We start from the raw sequence: 26,625 nt of genomic DNA on the forward strand, positions 1-26,625 counted from the left end.
CCTAACTCCACAATCCACAAGAGGGAGTGAATGAAAATGGTTACTACTGTTACAACGAAACACTGGAGTGAGTTCAGCATTCATAGCACTCCTGGAAGGTCTGGGTTAGCCTACGTTAATAGTTAAAATTGGCAATGAAGACTTGAATTGGAGTATATTTCCAATAACAATAATATGCATATTAACATGTAGGTCTATGTTTACACTACATTCATAAACGTTATCATGAATAATTCTGATTGTGTTCTGCCCGTAGTAAGGCGACCAATATTCTTTATACGTATCATTTGTATTGATATGTTAGTATATTATTAGTATTTTTCCGCCTTCAGCGTGATTCGATTGGTTTGCAGTTTTGTGAAACACAGCTCAACACTGATTGGCTCGCTCATCGACCAAGTTGAGCGACAGTAGACGCACCTCCTGCTGATTGGGCATATTTGTAGTAAAGCTTCCAGTGGGCGGGACTTGAGAGGATTCTACACGATGATTCGTCAATGTGTTGTGTCAGTCTGACTCCCGGGCCTCCAATTGGATCATCCTTAGCTCGGTTTGTGCCTTAGCAAATACTGTTAATCACGTTCATTACAGGACACCAGCGTCAAGGTAGGCAGAATTATCCGCGACAACACCAGAAGTGAGAAGACTTTTATTTAAAGTAAGAGCCTCAAACCTGTTGTTGTTGGAAGAAATACAGTGTACAGATACCTGTTGGTTGTGTAGTACTTAAGAAAATTTCCAGAATATCCGGAAACAGTTATTGTCATGAAATATACATGTACATTTTATCGTGGCATGTAGCATTTCTTAAGGAGAAGGTTTTATTTTGCAAGGTATGACCGGAAGTTGTAATTTTTGATTGTCTAACTTGATATATTTGGTTGCGGTATCTCGTAGCCTTAATAATACTCATCCACAGACGCTCCTGCAGCCGGGATACAGAGTAATAACACCATGTTGTCTGGATAAACTACTCTTGAACTATAATTAGAGAAACATCTGCCTTAAATAAGCCTTATTTTTTAACAGACAAGATTTTTACCCTCTTGGAAATCACACCGTTTCAATGGAAATATTGTCCCTGATGATTTTTCATTCACGAGCGGCTGTCACAGTATAACTAGATAGCCTTTTGGAAAAGCTATTTTTCAAACTATTTTTTTTTTTATCTTGTCTCGTCGTTGCTGTGGGTAATTCCATCCAAAACGTATGGTGCTGTGATATATTCTGACTTACTAAAACTGTAGATATAGCGGACAGACGACACGGGCAAACCGACCGTTGTGGTAAGCAACCTGTTCATCTCCGGAGGATTAACGTTAGAACAGAACGTTAGCTTTGTAGCTAGCTAGTCACCCATAGAGTCACCCGTGTAGCTCGCTAGCTAACTGCTATCTCATAGCTCGAGGGCTTTAGCCTGTTATGATTTTTCACCTGTCGTTGTACATATGGCTTATAGTATCAGCGTATAACAGGTAATTATACAGCCATATTAAATTGCTAGCACACCCCATCGGTCATGAGCAACATGTCTCAGAGTGTTTGCCGTTATGTCATCCATATAACCCAGGATTTAGGCGAGGCTACACGTAATAGCAGAGAGGACTGTTGAACGCTACATATTTAATGTGTAACGTAGAGCTAATGTCCAGCGTCATTACTGGAAAAAGGTGTTATTTGTATGTTAGGCTCCTGCATTGAATGGGGCGTCTGGTTAATACTGTGCAGGTGCAGTGATTGGCATCAGTCATTTTAGGTCGCTCATCCAGAGTTGATTATCTTTAACACAGGCCTTCTTCATATAGGTAACCTGACTTGGGGCCTTTACGAAATATTGAGAAGAGAGTCTTGGGACACATGCAAACTGGGACAGTAAGCAACCTGAATAATGTTAAAAGTTTTACAGTTATCCCAGGCTGCTCGCTTATTGATGGCCATAGCGATGGTAGGGGTCATCGGGACAACAGGCAAATTACTTTTTACTGTTATGTTATTATGTAAATGTAAAACAAGCTACTTTGTGCATTAGACGTCTGCTTGTTTATAAAAGGCCTCAAGTCTTGCTCGAACAGGTACCCCTCATTTGGTAATAGGACAGAGAGTGTTATGTTAATTGTCAGATTTTTTTAAATGGAGTTTCAAGGCCAAATAGAAAAGCCCAGCCTAAAAACATAAATTGTGTTCAGTATGATGCAACACAGGGACATATTTTTTCAGAGCCAGCTCCCACCCTATGTATAGTAAGTCATGTCTCTTGGGCCTATTCGTCTCTGCGGGTTCCAGTTTGCGTGGTTGCTTGGCTATACAGTTCATTTGATTCCCCAGCCAAGTAATGCTGTTACAGTGAAATTCTCATTGCAACTGCCTGAAAGCTCATTCTGGAAGCAGGTTACCTCTCAAATGTTGATGAAAATCAGATTAGTTCCAGTTACTGTGCTCCATTTGAATCATTTCTGATATGATTAATTGGACTAATTATTTAATAACACTGGTCAGAAATATTGTTTACTGTCATGAAAATAGAAAAATGCTAAAAATGCTGAATACAGTTGTAAAGAAGATGGTTACTAAACTGCGGCTGTTTGAATTTACCTGTTTTTCTCTCAGTGCTGTAACAGCCTCCGTAAGTAAGTAGAATAAGGGTTTGATGTATTGAAGAATTGTATGTGTTGCTGATTATTGGCTTGTTGTCTCTCTCCTCCTCCCTCCATAGTGATGGATAATGCTCATACTAAGACGGTGGAGGAGGTTTTGGGATTCTTCTGCGTGAACGAGTCTACAGGCTTGAGCTGTGAGCAGCTGAAGAAGAACAGGGAGAGATGGGGACCCAATGGTAGATTTTCTTTTTTGTTTCTTTGTGTCTCTATTGCACATTAACAATAGTGATGGATGCCATCCCTCTTTTGGTTATTAAATCTCAGACTGTGATGTTGACCATACACTTCAACATTTATTACTATTACTGTCATAAAAAACAGTTAGAAAAATTTAAATAAATATAGAAACTATCTACATGATATGTAGATACATCTGTATTGTAATTAATGATACAAAGTATCAGTGGTGATGATTATGTTTTTTTTTTCTTTTCTCCTTTCTGTCTACATTTAACCCTTTCTAAACTCGCAGAATTGCCAGCTGAAGAAGGTAAGCCATCCATCTATCCATCTATCCATCTATCCATCTGTCTATCCATCTATCCATCTGTCTATCTATCTATCTATCTATGCAAGGTTTCCTGTAGGTTGACTGTTTTTGGGGGGTAAGTTACATTCAGTCAGGGTGGTGGAGTGCGGCTGGTCTCTTGATGTCAGGTGAGGTGCAGGGAGAAAACATCATGCATGTAAGCAGTTGTGCAAAATAGAAAATAGAATGATAATGCATTAAACAAAGGCCAAATGGGGAAAACCACTCTGCACTCTAGTGCTGCCCTTTACAAAAAGAAGGAACAACAGTCCCCCATCTCACCCAAATATATAACATAAGGGCCCGCCTTTTCAATTCAAACCAGCCTATCAGGTCAGGGCTCAGAGACATGCAACAAAAATAAACACTTTTTTCTGGCACTTATTCAGTCCAACAAGGCTGTAACTTATTCCTCAGTATACAAACATATATACAGTGCAATCAAAATAAACGGATCACTTGCTTAACACTCAGCATTTCCATTAATTAGCTGATGATTTCACCCAGCTATCATCCAATCAAAACGAAGACCCACCTACTCATTTTTCAATAAAAGGGCCACAGTTGAGGCGTGCTTCCTCTTTAAGCACCAGAACAAGAGGACCTCTACAAAGCACTCCATCTAAAAGGTTACTTCTTCTTTACTATACTGGTTTTCCCTTATGTTAGTATATCTCACGTAATAAACTTAACACTGACAAAACAATTCTCTGTCTTTGTCTGATCCATTTGTAAATAAATAAGTAGACAAACAAATAAGTAGAGGAGGAGAAGAACTGCAGAGTTTAATTTGATTTCAAAGTTAATTGTTTGCACAATTATAACCAGCCCTGCAGATATTCCAGCAGCTCCCCCACCAACATCTGTTGATAAAGAAAAATGTGAAAGAATATTGAACACTCCCAACAAAAGGTTCAGCAAATAGTGAGGTTCTGCTTTCTCACACAGTTTTTAGTAATAATTAGCGAACTTGCCGAGACCTAGCTTCCATGCCATCAGTAGCTGCCTGTATCCTCACCACCAAACAACCAAATGCAGATATTTTGGTCTGACTTTCAGATGTTTGGAGTCTAAAAGACTCTCACACTGTGCTGAAATGAAACGAGTGCACATAAATTAGGTAAATAACAAAAATTAAATATTTTGTTTTCTTTCTTTCTTTTTTTCTTTTTTAATTGTCCTTATTTCATTTCTTGGGAGGGCAAGACATGTAGAGGCAGGGGTAACATTGGGGGCCCAGGCCACCCCCCTAAGACACTGTAGGAAAACACTGCTATCTGTATTTCACAGTCTTTCTTTTAGTCTTTTTGCTGCTCATTGGGTTTCTTGGTGTCCTTGACTGTGCAGGGAAATCCCTTTGGGAGCTGGTCCTGGAACAGTTTGAGGATCTGTTGGTTCGAATCTTGCTGCTGGCTGCATGCATCTCCTTTGTAAGAGAACACAACTCTATGCACAACCACAAGCAAACACATACACTTTAGTAATCACTGTAATTTCTACAACACAGTGGATGAATTGTCAAGCCAAGTGAATTTTATTTATATAACCCAGAATCACAAATTTGCCTCTAATCTCTTATGTATCTGTATAAACTAACATATCAGATTGACGCCCCTGTATATACACATAATACAGGTAACACAGTATCACACAGCTCATCAGATTTCTCTCTGTCTTCTGTTTCTGTAGACCCTGGCTTGGTTCGAGGAAGGGGAGGGAACGATCACGGCCTTTGTTGAACCCTTCGTCATCCTCCTCATCCTCATTGCCAATGCTATTGTGGGAGTGTGGCAGGTAAGATGTGTGTTTGTATCCAAGTTTTGTGGATGGACAACAATATAATATGTTGACGACTGAAGAGTCAGTCGTCGGTTTCTGAGAACTTCTCATATCTTTGTTGCGGGGCTGGATATCAGGGTTTCGATTCAGAGTTTCGATTCAGAGTCCAGACTTGTCTCAATTAATTTCGATTTGATTAAATTCAATACAATGCTTGATGATTCAGTTACATCAGATAAATACCGATGTTGTGTGAAGTGCTTCTCAGAATTGAAGTTTCTTGAATTTACTTAAATTTCTTCCACATACAACATGAAGCAATGCTGTTGTTTCATTGAACTGAAAATGTGTAAAGTCCACATTATAGGCTAAATTGTAAACACATCCTACCATTATCTGTACCTCTCATCCCTTGAGGGTCGCGGGGGTGAGAGGTGAGAGGCGGGTACACCCTGGACAGATCACCAGTTTATCACAAGGCTGAAATATAGAGACAAACAACCATTCACACTCACATTCACACCTACAGGCAATTTACAGTCACCAATTAATCTGTATGTCTTTGTACTGTGAGCAATATTGTGTTCCTGTAGTAGAGAAGGTGACAGTTTCAGGACCGCTGACCAAGGGCCGCATTTCTAGGACCCAAGTTTTTTGCAAAAGCACCACCTAGTTAGGGTAGTAATCGATTAGGATTAGGGTTAGTGTTACTGTACACACACATTTAGAACAAATCTGTAAGATGGCAGTGTCATCAAAAGAAACATGCCACCCACTGTGAGGGGGGCGGAGCATCCAAATGGAACCCACATAGGCATGGCGAGAACATGGAGACTTCACACAGAAAAAACAAACATTCCCCAGTTATGAAAAAGATTTATTTTCCTTAAAATTTCCTTGGAAATAAACATCTACATATTTTTTGCTTATACGGTGTGTACATAAAAACCTGCACCACTTACAAGGATGTCATTTTTAGCCTATGCTTCACTTAAGTATAGACATCCACAAACAGTACAGAAACTGAAAGTCTGTTCAGTTGTTCATCTGCACTGTTCAGAAGACAGAGGAGATAGCCAGACATCTGCAGACAGCTGTTAGCTGGTGTTCACTCCCCAGCTCGGACAGACTGAATAAAGTAGAATCCACACGCTGCTGAGTCGATTTCCACTGCTTCATATCTCGTAGCCAGAGATAATGGGATCTAATTTCCTGCAGGCTCAATGTCAGCACTAAGGCAGACAGAGTTCTTATGCAATTCTCCTGCAATTTCTTTTGCATCTGTGCCTGTTTGGTAATATCCTGGCACCAAATCCAATGTGTCTGCGTGGATGTGGGAGGAGAGAGGTGGCTTCCTGGCTTTATTTGACACACACACACACACACACACACACACACCTACCTACCTGCCTCTCCAAAATACCTCTGAGTTGTGTCGCGTGTGGCCTCTTTTCTGTACAGACTGTACATAAAGGTGGATTACGCATCTTCACTTCCTCCCACTGAACAAAAATGAAGCCAGAACATCCTAGATACGAGCACTCTTTGTGCTGGTGACGTCATTTGGAGCCATTTAGTCTGTGCAGTAATTATCGGCTGGTAGAGCCACGGTATCAAGGTCCTAATCTGTATGTCATGACGTCACACCCATTTTTTATAGCATCAAATAACTAATAAAACCAAACTTGACCGATAAATGAACACTTGATTATTAGACCTACCTAAATTGACAGAAACCATCTTTGGGAAAAAAATTATTTGGCATGTACTTAGTACCAATGTTTTAGTTTGTCCATTAACATGGACAGCGCAGGGTTTATGACCTATACTGCAGCCAGCCACCAAGGGGTGATTGGGATTGTTCTGGCTTCACTTCTGGGTGGGTGGTTCACTGCAGCAGTACTCCTCTACTCAGTACCACCTCTCCAAAAACCTGCTTACTTTACCCAATGCTGGCACAGCTTGGATAACTTCATTAATTATTAATCTTTTGATGAGATTGTGGGACTTAATGTTAACTGACTTTGTGTGTTTTTCTAAATAATAACTAAAAAATCTCCAAACTCTATTTTGCATTTCTTTGTTTAAAGCTATAAGGGCTGTGTCATTTTGTTTTTTTTCCATAAGATAAATAAGGACTCATATTTTGCAAATATCATAACTTGTTTATGTTTATTGTTGTAAAAAGACATAAATGATTGTTTTCAAATTAGTAGAAGAGAGGAACTGCAGAGTTTGATTTGATTTCCAAGTTAATTGTTTGCACAATTATAAGCAGCCCTGCAGATATTTCAGCAGCTCCAACACCAACAGACATCAGCCACTACCACTGACAGGGGGAGATTTCAATGAATTTCTGGGGCGTTGTAATTTTTTTGAAAATTCAGCTTGTTAATGGAGATGAACTTTTCCTCTCTCAGAGATCTCAGACTCTCCCTCCATCGCTGCCTTTAAAGGGGATGAAAAGAGCTCATGTGATTTGCCATTACTGAAGCTCACCCTGACTCCACCTGCTGATTCTCTATTCCTCTTTCTCATAATAAATTTAGACTCTCCTCCACATTACATACTGTATTTCAGGAAAATAGAACCCAATATCTCTTCAACAAATTCAGAAAAACAGAGCTCAGATCTGTGTGGAATCTTTTTTTTTTTAGCCTTTACCTCTCGTAGATGCTATCTCTGGATTTGCTTTGACATAGCCAGAGTCAGCTAACCAGTCTGAATCCTGTAAACTGCAGCGGGGTTGACTGTTTGACTTTAACTCTTCACATTACAGTTTCCTTGACTGTCACTCAAGGCAGCTCATATATCAGCTATCATCTGTAATAAACTGTAAGAACCTTTTTGTAGAACTCAGTTACCACAAAGTAGTGATTTTACACATCCTGAAGCCCTAACCTGAACGACTTACAACAAATAACCACTGCATACACATTACATTTAGCACAGATGTTTAATAATAGAAGCTGCTAACATGTTGCTCCTTGACTATACTATAGTTACGTTAAGTTTACCTAATCCTGTCAGATAGCCTAGACAAAAATACTTGCCTTTATTCTCAAACAAAAACACCATGGAAAAACAAACCAAAGCAAACCTGTCCAGGGCTGCCATGTACCTCCTTATTATCAGATTCACATAATCACAGTCATTAATATCTTACATTTTGATGAGCAAATATTGTACACATGAAGGCAGAGATCCTGGATTCATTTCATCTGACTGAGACAGAGCAAATACTGAATGGCAAGGTTTTTTTTTTTTTAAACAATATGATAACAAAACTGAAGTCGTTTTATTTGGCCCTCATAACTCTGTCACTGGCCTGAGTAATGTGCTTAGTGCCCTGTCCAGTGACTCACACAGTATCATTAAAAATCTTGGCGTCCTCTTGGACACTCTGAATTAAGTTAACAGTGTTGTGAAGGGCAGCTTTTTCAGCTCCAAATTAAAGCCATTTTTATCTCAGAAGGACCTGGAAACAGTCATACATGCTTTTATCACCTCTTGGTTGGATTACTGTAATTCCCTCTGTATGGGGTTGATGCAGTCCACCCTTTCTCGACTACAAATGATTCGAAATGCAGCTGCCAGACTTTTAACTGGAACAAAAAAAGGACAACACACAATATGTTACTGATCTTTCAATTCATACTCTCACCCACTCACAATTTAAAACTAAAGGTAAACAAGCTTTTTTTGTTGCTGCAACATCTACTCTTAATTTATGTTTATCTTATTTTTAGTGTCTTTTTACTGCATTTTAATCTGGTATTGGTGCTGGTGACTCTGATTTTATCCCCTGCACTCTTTACTCCTGTATACTTGTATTGCTAATCCATTGTAAAGCACTTTGGGTCAACTCCTGTCTTTTTTGAATGTATTATATAATTATATTAAAGTGACTTTACAAGTTCACTGACATAATTGTACTTCAGTTGGACTTGCTGGCATTAGCTGATTGTGAGACAATATGACTAGGGATATTAAACACATAGTATCATGATACCACACTGCAGTAACTCTTCCCACTTTAGACGAAATCCCCTCATAAAATTGTTTTTGTACAGAACTTACATTTCACTGTATCACTGTTGAGAAGCTTAGCCACATTTCTAAATGCTAGCTCTGGTCTGCCATATTGTAAAAGCTGAAAAAGACCTATAGTGCCTTGGTTATGCATGTGTCAATACATGCATAACCAAGGCACTATAGGTCTAAACTCAACAGAATCCAAAATGTAATTTATTAATAAATTACAGTTGAAATCACCAGAATTGTTGTTACTGTTGACATGTCTGAAAAACACTGGGATAGGAGTTTAAGCACAAGTCCTCCAGAGAGACTGGCCACATGTGGGACAACACTGTGGTTTATCTTGTGTTGTCTTTGTTTCTTTTTTGGTCTGGTTTCCTGTTGACCCATTTTTGGTTTTAACAAAGGCCTAATCAGGGCAACTGCAGATTTTCAGTGCCTGTTGGCTGTGCCTCTGTTTCTGGGTGAAGCCTGTGTGCTTGTCATCTTCTCTGTTCAGTGGTGTGATGTTGGGATTATGACAACAGTGACATAGATGGTGAGAATAAAACAAAATGTAGTGTGTTTCGGTGGCTTTTCTGCACTGCTCGATATTACGGCTCCCTTCTCCCTTCAGGACGATGAAACACGAACACACGACACACATGAACAACAATTTATTACGCCTTGACACCGCCGACAGATGTGGTCGGAGGTGGTACTGCTCTATCACGAGCAACCATCTAACATACTCTATCTTCCTGTGTTATCTGGTCCTCCAGGAGCGTAATGCAGAAAATGCCATTGAGGCTCTTAAGGAGTACGAGCCAGAGATGGGCAAGGTGTACCGGCAGGACAAGAAGAGCGTCCAAAGAGTCAGAGCCCGAGATATTGTTCCTGGAGACATTGTTGAAGTCGCAGGTAAGCAGAGGTAGCACTACAGGAACGATCATCATCATCATTATACATGTAGTGGAAGTAGTGGTTGATGACAAAACCAGTGATTAGTCTGTGATACAACATTCAATGTCTCCTACTTATCCTCTGAACTGTTTTCATTTGCTTTTTGAATGTGCATATATCAGCATACAGAATTTCAAACAGTAACCATGGCTTTGGGCAAAAAAATCAGGAGGTGTTGGTCTCGTCCCATTAGGTGTAGAGTTGTAGAGAAAAGTTCAGAGGAGCTGCAAAATTTGGCTATAATTGTCATCTCTGGTAACAGAAAAATGTACCAGTGCAACTTCACATGTATTTTCTGTTGCAGTAATCAAGCTTCACAATCACTTTAGCCTAATTTAAAGCTCTGTTCTAAATTGTCTTCTCTCAGCATCCAAACGTGTAAACATGTCTCTGGCGATATGTTTTTACGATTTTCTTCAGTAGTAGTAGTAGTGCTAATTCCTCAGGCAATAAATAAGTAAATATGAAACATGGAAAACGGAAGCCCCAAGTTTATACAAGCACATTTCTCCATACTTGATACACTGTCTACTGGTGTGTCTGCCAGGAGCATGGAAAGACTTTTGTACACAGTGCATTTCCACTGCATGGTTGTTTAGACATGGCTGAAATAACACTGTGGCAACTTTGTTTAATCATTCCTGGCAAACATTATAATCTGCATACCTGCCACCACATTTCTGCCTCTCTGGAAACCCAGAGAGAGGCACACAAGACCCTGATGGAAAATATGTGATTGGAGTACATCTCAAAGCCTTGATCTCAGAAGGCTTTGGAGTATAGATTGATGAAAGCTACAACAGGAGACAAGAGTAGGATGATCTCAATGAGATATGACACTTAAGTTAATGTCCTTGTGCATACATCTTTTTCATCTAGCTTTTCTCAAGTGTTTCAGTGTTCTAGTCCATTCAAAGTTTTAAAGTGCTTGTGACTGCCAGCATCTGCTCACATTTGATTTCAGTGCTTTGGCTTTTTTGCCACTGATTTGTCTCCAGTGGGACCAATCTCATTAGAGGAGATGGAAAATCTAACCTTGTCAAACAGCATTACCCTGAACATCTCTCAGTGTGTCTGAGCCTGTTTTTTTCCCAACATGTATCTGAACTTTTCTCTTGTCAAAGATAGCAGAGACCTTATCCTACTGGCCTGCTGGCTTTTTGACCATTTAATAGCTGAAATGATTCATATTAAAAATGTTTTGTTTTTACATAAAATCATGTTCTCATCATCAGTTCTATTTGCAGATAAAAATCAGTCCAACTGGGCCATATGAACACTGTCAGCTGTAGTAACAGAACACACACACATTTGTCTTGACCCAGTAAGAGAACTCTTGAATCCTCCAGATACCCGCTGCTATTTCAAGCTGCTCAGAGAAAGGAAACGGGGTTAGGTGTGTGTGTCTTTGTGTGTCAGTGTTCGTGATCCAGTGCCCTTCTGACTGTAGTAAAAGTATTCATCCTCCAGAGCTTGGGAACTCTGTGAGACTAATCAGACCTAGAATCACAGGACAGAGCTGGAGGCTGCGTTTAATTATTGTTATGGTTACATATACAGTGGGTTTGTCCGTCCCATTCCTAAGAACACAACATCTCAGTGACGTCTTAAGAGACTTTCATCAAATTTGGTATAAATGTTCATTTGGTCTCAGAGATAAATTGTTTAGATTTCAGTGGTCCGAGATGAGAGGTCAAGGCCACTGTGACCTCACAAAAACGTTTTTGGCCGTAACTCAAGAATTCACACACAAATTCACTGCAGCTGGACAGAGGCTGGCAGAGGCATACAAATGCAAATAGGTCATTCTAGGTTCAGCAGTATAAATAGGTGTGTTGTTGTGCTTTTATGGTTTCCCAACTTTAGAAACAGTTTAAAACTTTAAGTGTGACAGACAATATCAGCTGAAATTGGCTTCAGCCCCCCAGCAATAGGCAAAGGATAAGTGGTATGGTGTGTGTGTGTGTGTGTGTGTGTGTGTGTGTGTGTGTGTGTGTGTGTGTGTGTGTGTGTTAGTAAGACAGAGGGCGATTAGAATTAATGTGGGGCTCTCTCATTGTTGGGATGGGGACAGGTAGATGTCATCTGCCTATGTCCCGTCCTGTCTGAAAGAAAGTTTGCTCTCACTTGACCCTTTGGTGACAATGAAACAAACTATTGATTCATTTTTTTAAAAAGAAAACATCATTCAGACCCTCCTATAAAACTACAGTGCCAAATTTCTGATGAGGACGACTCAGACAAGGAATCAGCAGGTCATCTAATGTTGATCTCTCCAACAGGAATTACTCATGTTCCTATTAGAGAGAGTGGCTGAGCTATTGCAAAGAAAGGAACGCCATGTGTTGTGTGTACTGCTCTCAGTGTGGCCTAACATTTGCAGGGAAAACAGAGTTTGTCAATTGGACTGCAAACTTTAAACAGTAAACACTCATAAAGCACAACAACAGCATGAAGCATAAACTATGCAGGGACAGATGCACTGGTGGAATTGCAGTACCTCTGCCAGCAGCATTTCAAAAGCTGCACTATTTAACTAGATTTTTTTCTCTTAAAGCACCACTTCACTTTGTGGGTTTTTCCTTTAAAACTAAACAGCACATTCTTGTTTCTGTAAATTGACTACATATTACCAAAGTATATATCAGTGATACAGTTAAAATGAAAAAAATCTGAATGTGTTGTGTTGAATATTGATTGAAGTGGTACTCCTAAATGTTTCAGTAAGTAGCACTGGCATTGGTCACTGGCAGCCTCCCTCTCTGTGCTCTCTGGGTCTCTGTGACTCGCTGACATATACAGTATAAACACTTGTTAACAGTTCATGAACAGCTGTGCTTGTCCAAAAGAAAGAATGCTAACCTTTCATCTGCAGCAAGCTGCCCTTGTTTTAATAAGGCAAACATGTTTTCATGGACACATGATGAAAGATGGGCATACGATAACATGCTCTCTCTCTCTCTGTACATACTTTTTCTTGTTCTGTACATGTTGAAAGTGTCAGAGAAATATTACAGGTCTGACCTAGTATGATTGCCATCATGACTTATATGTGTGCCTATTTAGACATTAGAATTACGTTTAAATTGCCATCAGATTCTGAAAGGGGCTTATTTTGGACAACATAGTTATATTTTTGATCAAACAATCTAACAATCCTGAGATTATATTGGATTGATTTATGATAAACAAGAGCAGAGTTAGACTCCCTGTGTTTTTGGTGAGATAATAAATACCAAAATCCCTGTACATACACAGAACCATTCCAACAAAAACATGCATAGTAGACACAATTAAATACGCAATTCATGTGACAAATGGGGTCTTAAAGGAGAATCTGGAGGGAGTTATTTATATGTCCGTGAAATAAAGTATAAAGTTCTTTTCTTTTCTTTTTTTTCTCTGTCCCTGCTTCCCCAGTTGGTGATAAGGTCCCAGCTGACATCAGGCTGACCTCTATCCGTTCCACCACTCTGAGGGTGGACCAGTCCATTTTGACAGGGGAGTCTGTGTCAGTGCTCAAACACACAGACCCTGTTCCAGATCCCAGAGCTGTTAACCAAGACAAGAAGAACATGCTATTCTCTGTAAGTCTCACAGCAATGAGCCACTGCTTCACTGGGTGAAATGTTCTTTCATTAACATGAGCACACATTATATTTTATTTTGATTCAATCCTACACGCACCATCCAGCTGCTGTATATACTCATTAGGACACCACACAGAACAGTATTAATTTGTTGAAAATAATCCTCATTAGATGCATTATCTCTTCGTGTTTGAGTAGTATCTGATGGAAACTACAATGACCAACTGTTTGAGGAAATTATTTAGCTTTTTTAAAAATGAAATTCTATTTTTGTGAGTGTTTTTTTTTTTTTTTTTTTTTTTTTTTTTTTTTTTTTTTGCAATTTCATCTGTAGTAGGAACCAATGGACTTGGGGCTAAGAGCCACAGACAGGAAGAAAGTCACATTATTGATCTTGGCTTTTTCATGAAATTTGTTGACGATAAGAAAAATATCCTTTTAATAACAAAAGGGATACAATTGGGTGGGTAAAACACAATGTGCAAAAATTTAGACTTGCTGGAATTAACTAGGAGAAGGTGCCATACACTGCTAAAAATGTGTCCTGTATAGTAGCTGCCTTTTATGTATTAAAATGTTGGAATAGTGCCATGATAAACATCATTCCCATGTCTAACTGTGATGATATTAAAGATTATATTAATAATATGAAATTGAAAGTATGAAATGCACACTGTAAAATAACAATGGGTGCTATAAATGACAAGAATATGAAACTACAAAGGTACAAAAATATACACTACACTATAAGCAGAGATTTGAGAGGGAAAGTGACCATTATTGGTGCGTGTATGTATGTTGTATTATCTCTGTCAGACCTCAAAGGCTGCTGAGTCACCAGGTGGTTGTGGACAAAGAACAAGAGCCATTGATGTTTTATTTAGCACCATCACTCTGACAGGCTGCAAGACCTGCAGGTTGTCTTTGTTGGTGTGGTTATCAGAGTGTGTCAGAGTGACAGTCACCTCTAACACTGATGTGAAGGAAACACATCACAACCTTGTTTTAAAGGAGAGAAAGAAATCAGTGCACTGATTTAATAGATTTCAGCAGCTTTTTGTGAGAGCACGCAAAATAGACAGAGCATTACAGAACACATCAACAATTATACTCACCACCTTTCTAACTCTCACTGTCTGGCAAGTACAGCAATGACATTAATCCTGTCATTACCTTTTCCCAGGGTACCAATATTGCAGCAGGGCGAGCCATTGGGGTCGTCGTGGCGACAGGGGTGCAGACAGAGATTGGGAAAATCCGAGATGAGATGGCCTCCACTGACCCCGAAAGGACGCCACTACAACAGAAACTAGACCAGTTTGGAGAACAACTGTCCAAGGCAAGCCCTTCTGTAGTTGTAGTTTTGCGTTGAAATGTTGGACTGTGATATTAACTTTGAATTTGATATCGTTGTTGACATTTTATATATATATATATATATATATATATATATATAAAAATAGAATCTAAAGAATCGATATGTCTTAATAATATGTTTCCATCTAACAGTTGTCTTGCTGTAACTCTGCAGGTTATCAGTGTGATCTGTGTGGCAGTGTGGGCCATCAATGTGGGACATTTTAATGATCCAGTGCATGGAGGCAGCTGGCTCAGAGGAGCTGTTTACTATTTCAAGATTGCTGTCGCACTGGCTGTGGCTGCCATACCAGAAGGTCAAACGTCTTATCAGTTCAAAAAGAAATAAATAAGCTGACTAAATTTGGGTAGTGAAACAAATTACTGACTTCCTCCACTCACTCTTAAAAAAAACCTAGATGTGCCCTTGAGCAAGGGACATAAATTTCAAACTACTCTAGTGAAGAATCTCCTGTCTGCCTTCCTCCCAGGCCTCCCAGCAGTCATCACTACCTGTCTGGCACTGGGCACCAGGAGGATGGCCAGGAAGAACGCCATTGTTCGCAGCCTGCCATCAGTGGAGACACTGGGTTGTACCTCTGTTATCTGCTCAGACAAAACAGGAACACTGACCACCAACCAGATGTCAGTCTGCAGGGTGAGATGATGGGGAATCTGAATCTTTCCTCATTTAGCTCTTATATTACTGTATATAACACTGTGTTTTTTATTACATAGAGGCATTCAAAAGCAGTCACCATTGTTTCGGTGACTTGAAAAAGTAGTTTGCTATTCCAAATGAACAACTAATTACATTAACAAAGGGTTAGGTATATTCTAACAAATATATACTGTATATAATGTAATTCTTATATAAAATCCAGTGTTCAAGTGATGGTTTCCACCACTGCCAGCATGAATACATAAAGGTCCAGACCAAAGCATTAGTATGATCAGTAAATGCTGATGCTGAGCATGAGAAGTATGCAGGATCTTGCCACCAAAAATAGCATTGGTTTTAATATAAAACCTGATGTTCAGAGGATGAATTGGCATGTTGGAATGTGAAGCTAACCCCAAATATGATCTTCTAACATTACTGAACTAATCACTTACTGCAATGTCTGTGTGTGTGTTTAGATGTTTGTAGTGGACAGTGTGTCAGGGGAGCACTGCAGCCTGAGTGAGTTCACAGTGACTGGATCTACTTACGCCCCTGAAGGGGAAGTGTGAGTGTCTTTAACCTTTAACCCTTAACCCCTGACAGTTTATGGATTATGGATACATACAGATTGTGAAAGCCAACACTTATGATGTTCTAACTAATCTCTCCTTCCTTTTTGTATCAACCTGCATGCACTGACCTTTTCCATGTCCTTTTCTTTGTCTGTCTTAATCTCTCCTTCACTCATCCCTCTCTCCTTTTCTGTCTCCAGTTATAAGGATGGCTCAGTGGTGAAGTGCAGTCAGTATGAAGGCTTGGTGGAGATGGCTTCCATCTGTGCACTGTGCAATGACTCATCACTGGACTACAATGAGGTACAAAATGCAAACTTGACTGCAGCAATGACGCAGGCCATCACAGATTACCATATATGGTTCTGGAACATTTACAGCTGCACTCAGTGAATATGTGTCAGCTACAAATGTAGTCCTAAACTATGCGTGTGTGTTTTGTTTTGTTTTTTAGGCAAAGGGAGTGTATGAGAAGGTTGGGGAGGCAACAGAGACTGCCCTCTGCTGTCTGGTGGAGAAAATGAATGTGTTTGACACCAACCTGAGAGGACTGAGCCCTGCTGAGAGAGCTACAGCGTGCTGCTCAGTAAGTGTGTGTGTGTGTTTACCGCTTCAGGATCTTTTCAAATATAAACTCCAACCTGGACCAGTAGTCCTCATGGGGACCAAAGCATGGTCCTAATGAGGCAAGACATCATTTCTTAGCTCCTGTGGTAGGGTAAGGTGTGAACTGATCTTAGGTTAGGGTTTGGGAATGGAAGTCAAAGCAATGTCCTAACAAGGATAGATCTATTGTTCATTACTTTTCCATGCTTTCTTGTCTTTCTTATGTCTACTTACCTGTGAGACCATCAAGCCTGGACTGAATGTTGACCTGTGAAGAGTAGTTTCTCATTCTGTAGGGCTGATTTTCTGTTGATTTGGTTGTGACTACAGCAAATCTTCCATGTTTGGTTCTCTTCATTTTTATTTGTTTTCAGGTGATTAAGCAGCTGATGAGGAAGGAGCTGACACTGGAGTTCTCCAGAGACAGGAAGTCCATGTCTGTCTTCTGTTCATCCAATAAACTCACCAGGTCTGCCTCTGGAGCCAAGATGTTTGTCAAGGTCAGTTGCACACCACCCACCGTGGTTCCTTTGGTTATCCAGTGGTTATTAAGAGACTGCCACATCTCCATGTGTCTGATCTTTTCCTCATCTGTCCTCAGGGAGCTCCAGAGAGCGTGCTGGAGCGTTGTACTTATATCCGGGTCAGCGGCTCTGCTCGTGTGCCTTTAAGCCCAGTGGTTCGAGAGCAGCTCCTGTCCACTGTGCGGGAGTGGGGGTCAGGCCGAGACACGCTGCGCTGTCTTGCCATGGCAACCAGGGACACACCCCCTGATATCCATTGTCTCAACCTGGAGAACTCAGCTGCCTTTGCTGACTATGAGGTGATGATGATGACAGTGATGGTGGAGATGCAACATTTTTCAAAAGGGCTTATGGTTTAGATGGTGTGCTCTAGCTCTGATATAAATTCATGGACAAAGAATGAAGTTAATGTCAGATGTTGAATTGGAACTTTTCTTCTTGCTTGTCTTTACCAGTGGCTCTAAATAAAGAAATGCACTGTTGGTGCCCCCTGTTGGAGAAAGTAGAGAAGCTAAACTAGTCCTTTATGTCTCGCTCCATCTCTTCCCTCTCCACAGTCGGATCTGACCTTTGTGGGCTGTGTGGGCATGTTGGACCCACCCAGGAAAGAAGTGCTTGGCGCAGTCCGAATGTGTAGGCAGGCTGGCATACGAGTCATCATGATCACAGGTACAGTTGACATATCTACATACACAACTGTGTGTGAGCAAAAACTCACCATTACTCCACATGTGCCAGCCTACACAAATACAAATCCCAGAAATACACCAGGTAACAGTAAGACAACAACAATAGGGACTTGAATATGATGGCCTGTTGTAGCTGGAACTCTGTGGTTGGCCTGGAAACATAATTCTGTCTTGAAAATGTGCCATTCGTTTTTCTTTGCTTACATATGGACAAATGAATACAAGCATTAATCTAACAACTCGTCACTCTTCATTTTTCTCACCAGGTGACAACAAAGGGACCGCACTGTCTATCTGTCGGAGGGTGGGGATCATTACAGAGCAGGAAGAGGAGCAGGAGGGCGCGGGGGTCATTGGAGGCCTGACAGGGCGGGAGTTTGACGAGCTGCCCCCCCACCTGCAGCGTCAGGCCTGCCGAACAGCACGCTGCTTTGCCCGGGTGGAGCCAGCACACAAGAGTCGTATTGTTGAGTATCTGCAGAGCCTGAGTGACATCACTGCCATGGTGAGTGTATGGTCTTGTACTTGAAGCATTAACACAGGCACGTTGATCGCCAGTCCTGTGATATTCTTAAATTATCCTCCTCCATCCTCCCCCTTTTTCATTGGTTCAGACAGGTGACGGGGTGAACGATGCGCCGGCGCTGAAGAAGGCGGAGATCGGCATCGCTATGGGCAGCGGCACAGCTGTGGCCAAGTCAGCCTCCGAGATGATCCTGGCTGACGACAACTTCTCCACAATTGTGGCAGCTGTGGAGGAGGGCAGAGCCATTTACAACAACATGAAACAGTTCATCAGATACCTAATCTCATCTAACATAGGAGAGGTGGTCTGGTTAGTAGGGAAAAACGCTGAGCTGATACAAGTTGATGCAGGAAATTAATCCAAAGAATGTGGTGTACTGAAAGTCTGACTCATATAGACATCTATTTTGTGGATTATTTGAACCTCTCACTGTTTCCTTCTCTTCCTTTTTCCTCAGTATTTTCCTGACGGCCGCACTCGGCATGCCTGAAGCATTGATCCCAGTCCAACTGTTATGGGTCAACCTGGTCACTGACGGTTTCCCAGCAACAGCTCTTGGCTTCAACCCTCCTGACCTGGACATCATGTCCCGTCCTCCTCGCTCCCCCAAAGAGCCTCTCATCTCCAGCTGGTTGTTCTGTCGCTACCTCATCATCGGATGTGAGTCTTGAGGCCAAGACAGAATTTAATCAGCAAATTATGATTATTAGTGCCATCACATACACAAACATCTCCAGAGAATATTACCTACTACAGATGTTCTACAGGTTACAAACCACATTGCAACTTACCGTCCTTCTGTGCAGGTTATGTGGGAGCAGCAACAGTAGGAGCCGCTGCCTGGTGGTTTATGGCAGCCCATGATGGACCTAAACTTTCCTTCTATCAACTGGTAAACACACATCTCCCCATCATTGCACATGCTCTGTGGCCCTTTATTATGTGCTGTAGTTACATGGATAGACTGTGACGCTAACAGAGTGAACAAGTGAAACCTTCTTGTAACCATAAACATGTTATTACATGTATGAATAGTACAGAAAAATCCCAGAGTATAGGATCATGTTAATTTCAAACTATCAAGCTACTTACTGACAACCTGAGAAACAGTAAGTGTTAGATAAACATTTTAAAAATAATACAATAAATGTAATGAAAACAAACAGCTTATGCTTGTTGTTGATAATATTAACAACTGCTTATTTAGAATATATTTAAAAAAAAGGTGAGCTATAGGCCAAACCTAATGAAGCTGCTCTGTCTTAATTTTTTTTGATTCCAATGTCATTATCATACCTGAGTTTTGAGGTAAACAGGCAGGAGAAGAATAACCAATGAAATAAGAATATTAAAGTTTAATGAACTAAAAACATGTTATAACAGTGTTATAAAGTCAGATAGGACAGGTAAAATTATATGTAACATCAGCTTATCTCAGATTCTGCAGTTCACCTTCGCTCTGTGGAACGTTTTAGTGACTTCTAGTTCACTGTTTTGGTTTTATGGCAACAACACAGCAGCAACTGTTTCTGAGAGAAAGCTCTAAAAACCCACTGTCACTGTCCCAATGTTGTGTTCACAGTTTGTTTTCCACTATTAACACAGATTTGATGAATAGTATGAATATTAGAATAGTATGTATATAGATATGAATGACATTTCAAGGCCACATAACAAAGAACTGTGACCAAGATATATGCAGAGCAGAACATTTAACATTTTAGAAATAAACATGTCACTGACATTTCTCATTACTTATTCCCTGACATCTATGCAAGTGATAAGATCTGTGATAAGCTGAATCATAATATTGACCATGTTGCAGTATCGGTCAGACCCTGGTTAAGAGATGTGTACCTGCAGGATCATAACTGAACAACAGGACCTCAGCATTAGACGGGTAAAAAGGCAGGTGGGAGGAAAGTTACTCACACTCTTGTTTCCTCCACAGTCCCACTACCTGCAGTGCAGTGAAGGCCATGCTGAGTTTGCTGGTGTGCAGTGTTCAGTCTTTGAATCTCCTTATCCCATGACCTATGGCTCTGTCTGTCCTGGTAACCATAGAGATGTGCAATGCATTGAACAGGTAAGAACAAAACAAAAGCACCCTCACACTGAACTTCATGTACACTACATCTACATACTTCATCTACACTGTCGTCTTGTATGACATAAGAAACAGCCCTGTGATTGTCATTTATTACACCTGAGTAATCAGTGTAGTGATTTGGTGTAAAACTGTACATAGGTTTGAAGGCTGTGGATCCAGTATAGAGATAAAGTTGTTCTAAACTATAAACAGATAGAACAGACTTGTAAACAGTGTGTAAACAGTAAAAATAAAGTTTTTGTTGTTTTTTCTTCTACTGTCCAGTCTTTCAGAGAACCAGTCCCTGCTGAAAATGCCTCCCTGGTCAAACCCCTGGCTGGTGGGAGCAATCTGTCTGTCCATGGCCTTACACTTCCTCATTCTCTACGTAGACCCACTGCCGGTAAGCAGTAACATCTTAAAGATTCTCTTAAAATCTGCACTGATATTATTGTTGCAGTGAAAGAGAGAACGGATTTTATGATTTTCATGCTAGAAAACTCACAGTTGTACTACATTGATGCCATGGTTTTGTCATGTATCGCACATCAAACAGAATCCTTTCCTGATAACTCTATGCAGGGCTTAAATATTCATCTGTCCTCTATCTGTGTCATCAGGTGATATTTCAGATACGCCCGCTGTCATGGCCTCAGTGGGTGGTGGTCTTGAAGATGTCGCTGCCTGTCATCTTGATGGACGAGGCCCTTAAGTTCCTGGCCCGCAACTACATCGAGCCAGGAAGCCAGATCCAGGTCAGAGGACACTGCTCGGCAACACTTCTGTTAATGTGCAGTCATATCTCTAAAGTTCTCTGTGTCTAAACCTTTTCTTTGTTCAAATCTGTCACTCAAAAAGACACTGGAAGAGGAAGAGGAGCTGCAGAGGACTAGGGCTAGTGTGGGATTGGTCAGTGCCATGATGACAAGGCTACGCCAGTCAGTGAAGGGTGTGTCCTGGTCATTCGTCCTGATCTCCACACCGCTAGTGATCTGGATCTTCAGCCTGGACTCTGACATAACTAACATCTTCTGGGAGTGACAGGAGAACGCGAGGACAGGTGGACTGTGGGGGAACAGTGAAAGACAGGAGAGTGAAAGAGGACAGAAGGAAGGAGTATTGGGGGGACAAAAATGCAGAAGACATGGGTAATGTGAATGTGGACGGGTGAGGCAAAGTGGAGAGAAACAAGATTATAAATACTTGAGATACAGGAGTGTAAGGGATAAAGAGTGACATTTTTAACCAGCAGACAATCAGAAAAAAAGAAGAGAGTTTAGGCCATCACTTTCTCTGTAATGAAAAGGTGCTATGTGTACCTAATTGTCTCTCACGGTTATGATCATATTTCACATGAATTTCACATGAATTTCACAGCTTACTTAAACTGTACTTTACCTGCTCCCCATTGGTCAGTTTGTCAGACCAACACTGAAATATCACTGAGACAAAATACCTCTAAAACTGAAAACTATAGTACCAACAGCCACAGTTGTAATTTTATGTTAGCATAGCATGCTAACCTACTAATTTTTACATTCCAAAGTACTAAAGATTGTGTGATTAGTGTTACATTAGCATGCTAATGTTAACTTGTTTGTTGTTGAAAAGACAGCAGCTGACATCTGTCTTTCTGCCTTAAAGCAATTCAGCATTTAGACTTTCTGCCAAAAGGGACCCAGGGACACACAGTGTAAAACATAATGTAGATCATGAGGTTCCAAAGTTTATTTGGATTTTTAGGTTGCATTTATCTTTCAGAGATTTTAATTTGAAACAGATCATTTTGTCTGACTTGTTTTTAGGGACCTGGATGGGTTTGCACTAGCTAATCATAAATTATTCTCTGATTTGTGTGTTAAGTCCTTCCTGAGTTCTTAGCAACAAATAGCTAGCTTAAAAACAAGTACTTTATTACATCAGGTTGCACCATTCAAAACCAGGAAATGTCTTAGCGAGTAAAGTCTGAAGTAATGTGTAAGTCAGGTGTTAGGAAACATCCGTTGAGTCATCCAATCACAAGCAGTCGACAGGATGCCATTGTAGCATCACAAGCTACATTGACAGTTTTAGGAGGTCAGACAATAATTAGCCTGACAATGTTTGGTAAATGTGGGTGTGACATTATTTCATGTAGTATTCATGTAGTGTGTGGATTATTGGCAAAATATTGAGATACACTGTTATTTTAGTGAAATGTAATTTAAAGTCTTCTGGGTTTACATCTTAAGTCAGCAGTGTTTTGTCAAGTGTAGAATCAGATTCATCAATTATATCTCATTACCTCTTGCTTTTCAGTTGAAACAGGTCTTTTATTAGTAAGCTTAAGTTTTGTCAGGTAGCAGAGTTAGCAGAGCAGAAGCTCCACCTGGCTGTTCCTGGGTGTAAATATTTCGTAACAACTAATCTTCACATAAGTTTTATTGTCATCTGTATAAAGCTCCTCTTAGAGAAAACGTATATTATACCAACTTTAAATGTAGGAAGAGCAAACACACTTGGCTCCTGAAAAGGTAAATGTAACCAGTTCTTCAAAGTAAAAAGGCAAAGCAAAGAGTAGACAAGTCAGTAAAAAGTAATTTGTGTAATAGAAACGTGTAATATGGGATTGGTTGTTTTTTCTAACTGATGCCCGCCCCCCCTTTTTCTATCTTTTTTCTAACCTAACAGCATGAAAAAATGCTACACATAGCACCTTTTAGATGAAAATGTCTGGTTGAAAAATGATTGGATTAGGTAGAAGAAAGAGAGAAGTGCTCATTGCTCCACGATCTCACACACACATATATATATACACACACCAGCTTTACATCCACACTGTAATTCACCAGTAATAATATGTGGTCAGCAACAGGTGATAACTAGACATACAACAGAACGCCCAGGTGGCTGCTCCAACACTCTTTATGCTGCAAAAATATTCAGTCACATTATTGTTGGAGCTTCCTCGCAGATACTGTACATGACACTAAAGTCAACATTTAAACTCTGAAGGAACACTGTCAGCAGAGTGCATGTCAACACACATCACACACTTCTAACACGTCGCAGAGTAGATGTACTCATGTACATCTGGGTCCACACAGGTTTGGAACAATATTCACATGTCTAAAACTGTGTCAAGTCCAGCAGTACAGTTCATCATCAAACCTTTCCAGTCATTTTACTCTGATAGATCTTGAACTGTAGTTCAGGATCCCTCATAGTCTTTCTGTTGATTGTTACTGAAAAGCTCTTAAAGTCTTAAGTGTACCAAAATTCTGTTTGTTCTTTAGACATCCTGAGGCTTCATAGACTAAATGAAGCTGGATTTAAGCCTTCACACCAGGATGAATGAGTTGAGTCTGTTTGATGAGTCAAAAAATGTTGATTATATTATTTACATTCACAATTAGACACAGTGGAGGTTGTTGTGTGCCTCCAGGTACAGACAACTACAGGATGTGAATCAGTTGTTACATGTATGTAAGCTAAATGAATTAGTATGGTTCTTTATGTTAGGGCTTTGAATATATTCTCTGAGTTTATTACTCTCACTGATAAAGTCCTGCTCAGTAGACTGCAACACCGATGTTTGTAGTTGCTTTCTTTTATTTTTTTGCTACTTTTCTCCCCACGCCTGTTAACCACAGAAACTGCCTCTGTGTCAGTGCAGGATTTTAATTTGATGACCAATGTGTTGCAAACAAACAAATTTCTCAACTATATCTTAACACCTTATAGTAGGCCTGAAAGTGAGTGAGTGTTTCATTTTAAATGTGCTTTTTGTGCAAATCATCAACCTGCCTGCCATTTTCTCCAGCGATGCCATTGTGACATTTGACTCTGTTTGCCATCGAAGGGATTTTTTTTTTTTTTCGTTTTGAAAAATGCATTTCTGATTTTTGCAGTTACAACAACTTTTCTTGTGTATCACATGTGGCCCTGACAGTTGAGGATTAGGCTCATTTTTAGGAGAAGAAATCTGTGATTTGGAGCATAAAGTCATAATATTTTCAGATGAAGTCAAAATTTTATGATTAAAAGAGAGACGAATAAAGTCACAGTATATACAGTTACCACTTCTGCTATGATGTGTTCAGTACACCTCTGTCAGAATGAACTGGGTTAAGATACTAGCCGAACATTCCCTCACAGCACAGAATACCACTCTGACAAATGGTTGTAGTTGCCTATTCCATAATGCTACTTTTTTTTTTTTTTCAAAATTACAGCTTAACTCTTAATTATGACTTTATTTTGTAATTTTATCTTCTTTCACAATTATGACTTTACTCCTAACATTATGCCATTTTGTTGTAAAACTGCAACTTAATTTAGAGATAGCTTTATTCAAAATTGAGACTTGAATGTTTTCTCACCATACTGCAGTATTCTCTCAGAGCATCTGTTTCTTCTCCTAAAAGTGTCCCTAAACGTATAGGTCATAGGCTCTTTAACATAAACTGGTTGCTTTAACATAGAAAAGAATGAAACTTTCTGGGTGCATAAACTGTTGAAGAGGTGTTAGACCTGTTTTTCTCCTACAGTTTTGCCTCTTTTTGATTGATTGTTTTTTGTTGTTTTTTTTAATTTTCAGACCAAACTTTTTCTCTTGTAATAGCTTGAAGACTGCAGAAGTGATTAAATGTTTGTTGCAATAAAAAAATTCTGTCTGATACCATTAGGTGAAAAACATATAGATGCATTTAATAGTAAACATTTATTTTTTGAATTGTATTATTTATTATTTTTCTGCATAGGTGTACTATGCCATGACAGCCCAGCTCTGAACCAAGTTTATTTACACTTCTGTTCCTCCTCCTCATTATTAATATTATTATTGTTGTTGTTGTTCTTATTATTATTATCATCATTATTATTACTGATGTTGTTGTAAGCTGACACCCATGTCTTTAGGAGTAGGATGAGTGGAGGATGAGTGGTTTTTGGAGCAGCGTTAAGGTTCCAGACTGTCACTCTAAATGAAAAGCTGTTCTTGACTGACTTGTCTGTTGAAATAAAGGTTGAATTGGAGAACTTCATAATTACAGAGGCTGGTTTCAAATGTTTCTCTTTTCTTCATTTTTCGTTTCCATCACTTCTTCTCTGCTCCCTCACCACCAACTAATCTATCAATATTTTGCACTGAAGCTAGTTGAGGGAGATTTTATTTTCTAACTTTTTTTTCATTCTGCTGTTAAAGGGTCTGTTGTCTTGGGAAATGTCTTTATGGAATGAAAACGACAATAAATAATAAAACTGTTCAGATATAAAGTGTGTTTTGTGTGTTTAAAAAAGCTCCACAATAGATTGCGTAATGACTGCTGTATTCTGCAATGAAAGCCTCTAGCCACTGGGTGGCAGTGTCTCAATATCAGCCATTTCCTACAGCAGTTTTTTTAGTCATGATGATGGAGCGGGGGGGGTGAAAATGCCAAGAGAAAAAAAGTTAATGCAGAGGGAAAGCAGTTTAATGAGAGATGGGAAAACGAATACATGTTTGTGTTTAATGGAGACAAGCCGGTATGTCTTCTTTGCTACGAGGCAGCGGCGGTGTCCATGGAAACAATCTACGTCGACACTTTGACACCAAACACGGAGCTAAGTATGCTAACGATAGCCACCGAGAGAAGCAACAGGTCCAAGGATTAAAAAGCAGCCTGCTGTCTCAGCAGAATATGTTAACAAAAGTTACAACAAAGTGTTTTTCAGAAAGTGCATTTGTAAAGCAGTGTATGCTGAAGGTATGTGAGCAGAGAGAGGCTTTTATAATATTAGCTTGTCAAGATACTTCATGCAGACAGAGTCAGGGAACTAGCGGAAAATCAGACGACAGAGCTGACTGAAGAAACGCGCAATTATCTGGCTTTTCAAATAGCCGACGACAAAAGCACTGACAACACTGATACAGCACATCTAGCCATTTTAAGAGGCATGGATGCAGACTTGTCTGTCAGTGAGGAGCCCCTGGATGCACGGGACGACAATGAGGGATCCTTCAGTGAGGTGGAGAAGTCTGTAAGTAAAATGAAATTGCCCTGGGAGAAGTTGGTGAGGCTTGTTATTGATGGTGTGGCTACCA

The 26,625-nt window shown here is 40.0% G+C and overlaps 1 protein-coding gene across 1 annotated transcript; it reads left to right on the forward strand.

Annotated features, from left to right (window-relative positions):
- The first annotated feature begins 588 nt into the window (after positions 1-588).
- On the forward strand, positions 589-25,588 carry si:dkey-28b4.8 (sarcoplasmic/endoplasmic reticulum calcium ATPase 2). Its single transcript, XM_051070559.1, is given in 25 exon segments — positions 589-606; positions 2,714-2,833; positions 3,130-3,147; positions 4,534-4,616; positions 4,876-4,980; positions 9,765-9,903; positions 13,366-13,532; positions 14,719-14,874; positions 15,067-15,208; positions 15,383-15,549; positions 16,032-16,120; positions 16,328-16,430; positions 16,582-16,713; positions 17,108-17,233; positions 17,335-17,556; positions 17,815-17,926; positions 18,213-18,451; positions 18,561-18,781; positions 18,930-19,132; positions 19,279-19,364; positions 20,424-20,507; positions 20,509-20,558; positions 20,847-20,964; positions 21,182-21,316; positions 21,420-25,588. Coding segments are annotated over 24 exon segments (3,198 nt in total). The 5' UTR covers positions 589-606; positions 2,714-2,715; the 3' UTR covers positions 21,603-25,588.
- Positions 25,589-26,625: the final 1,037 nt, after the last annotated feature.

The sequence above is a fragment of the Lates calcarifer genome, linkage group LG5 (genome assembly GCF_001640805.2).
Source record: "Lates calcarifer isolate ASB-BC8 linkage group LG5, TLL_Latcal_v3, whole genome shotgun sequence".
Lineage (NCBI taxonomy): Eukaryota > Metazoa > Chordata > Actinopteri > Centropomidae > Lates > Lates calcarifer.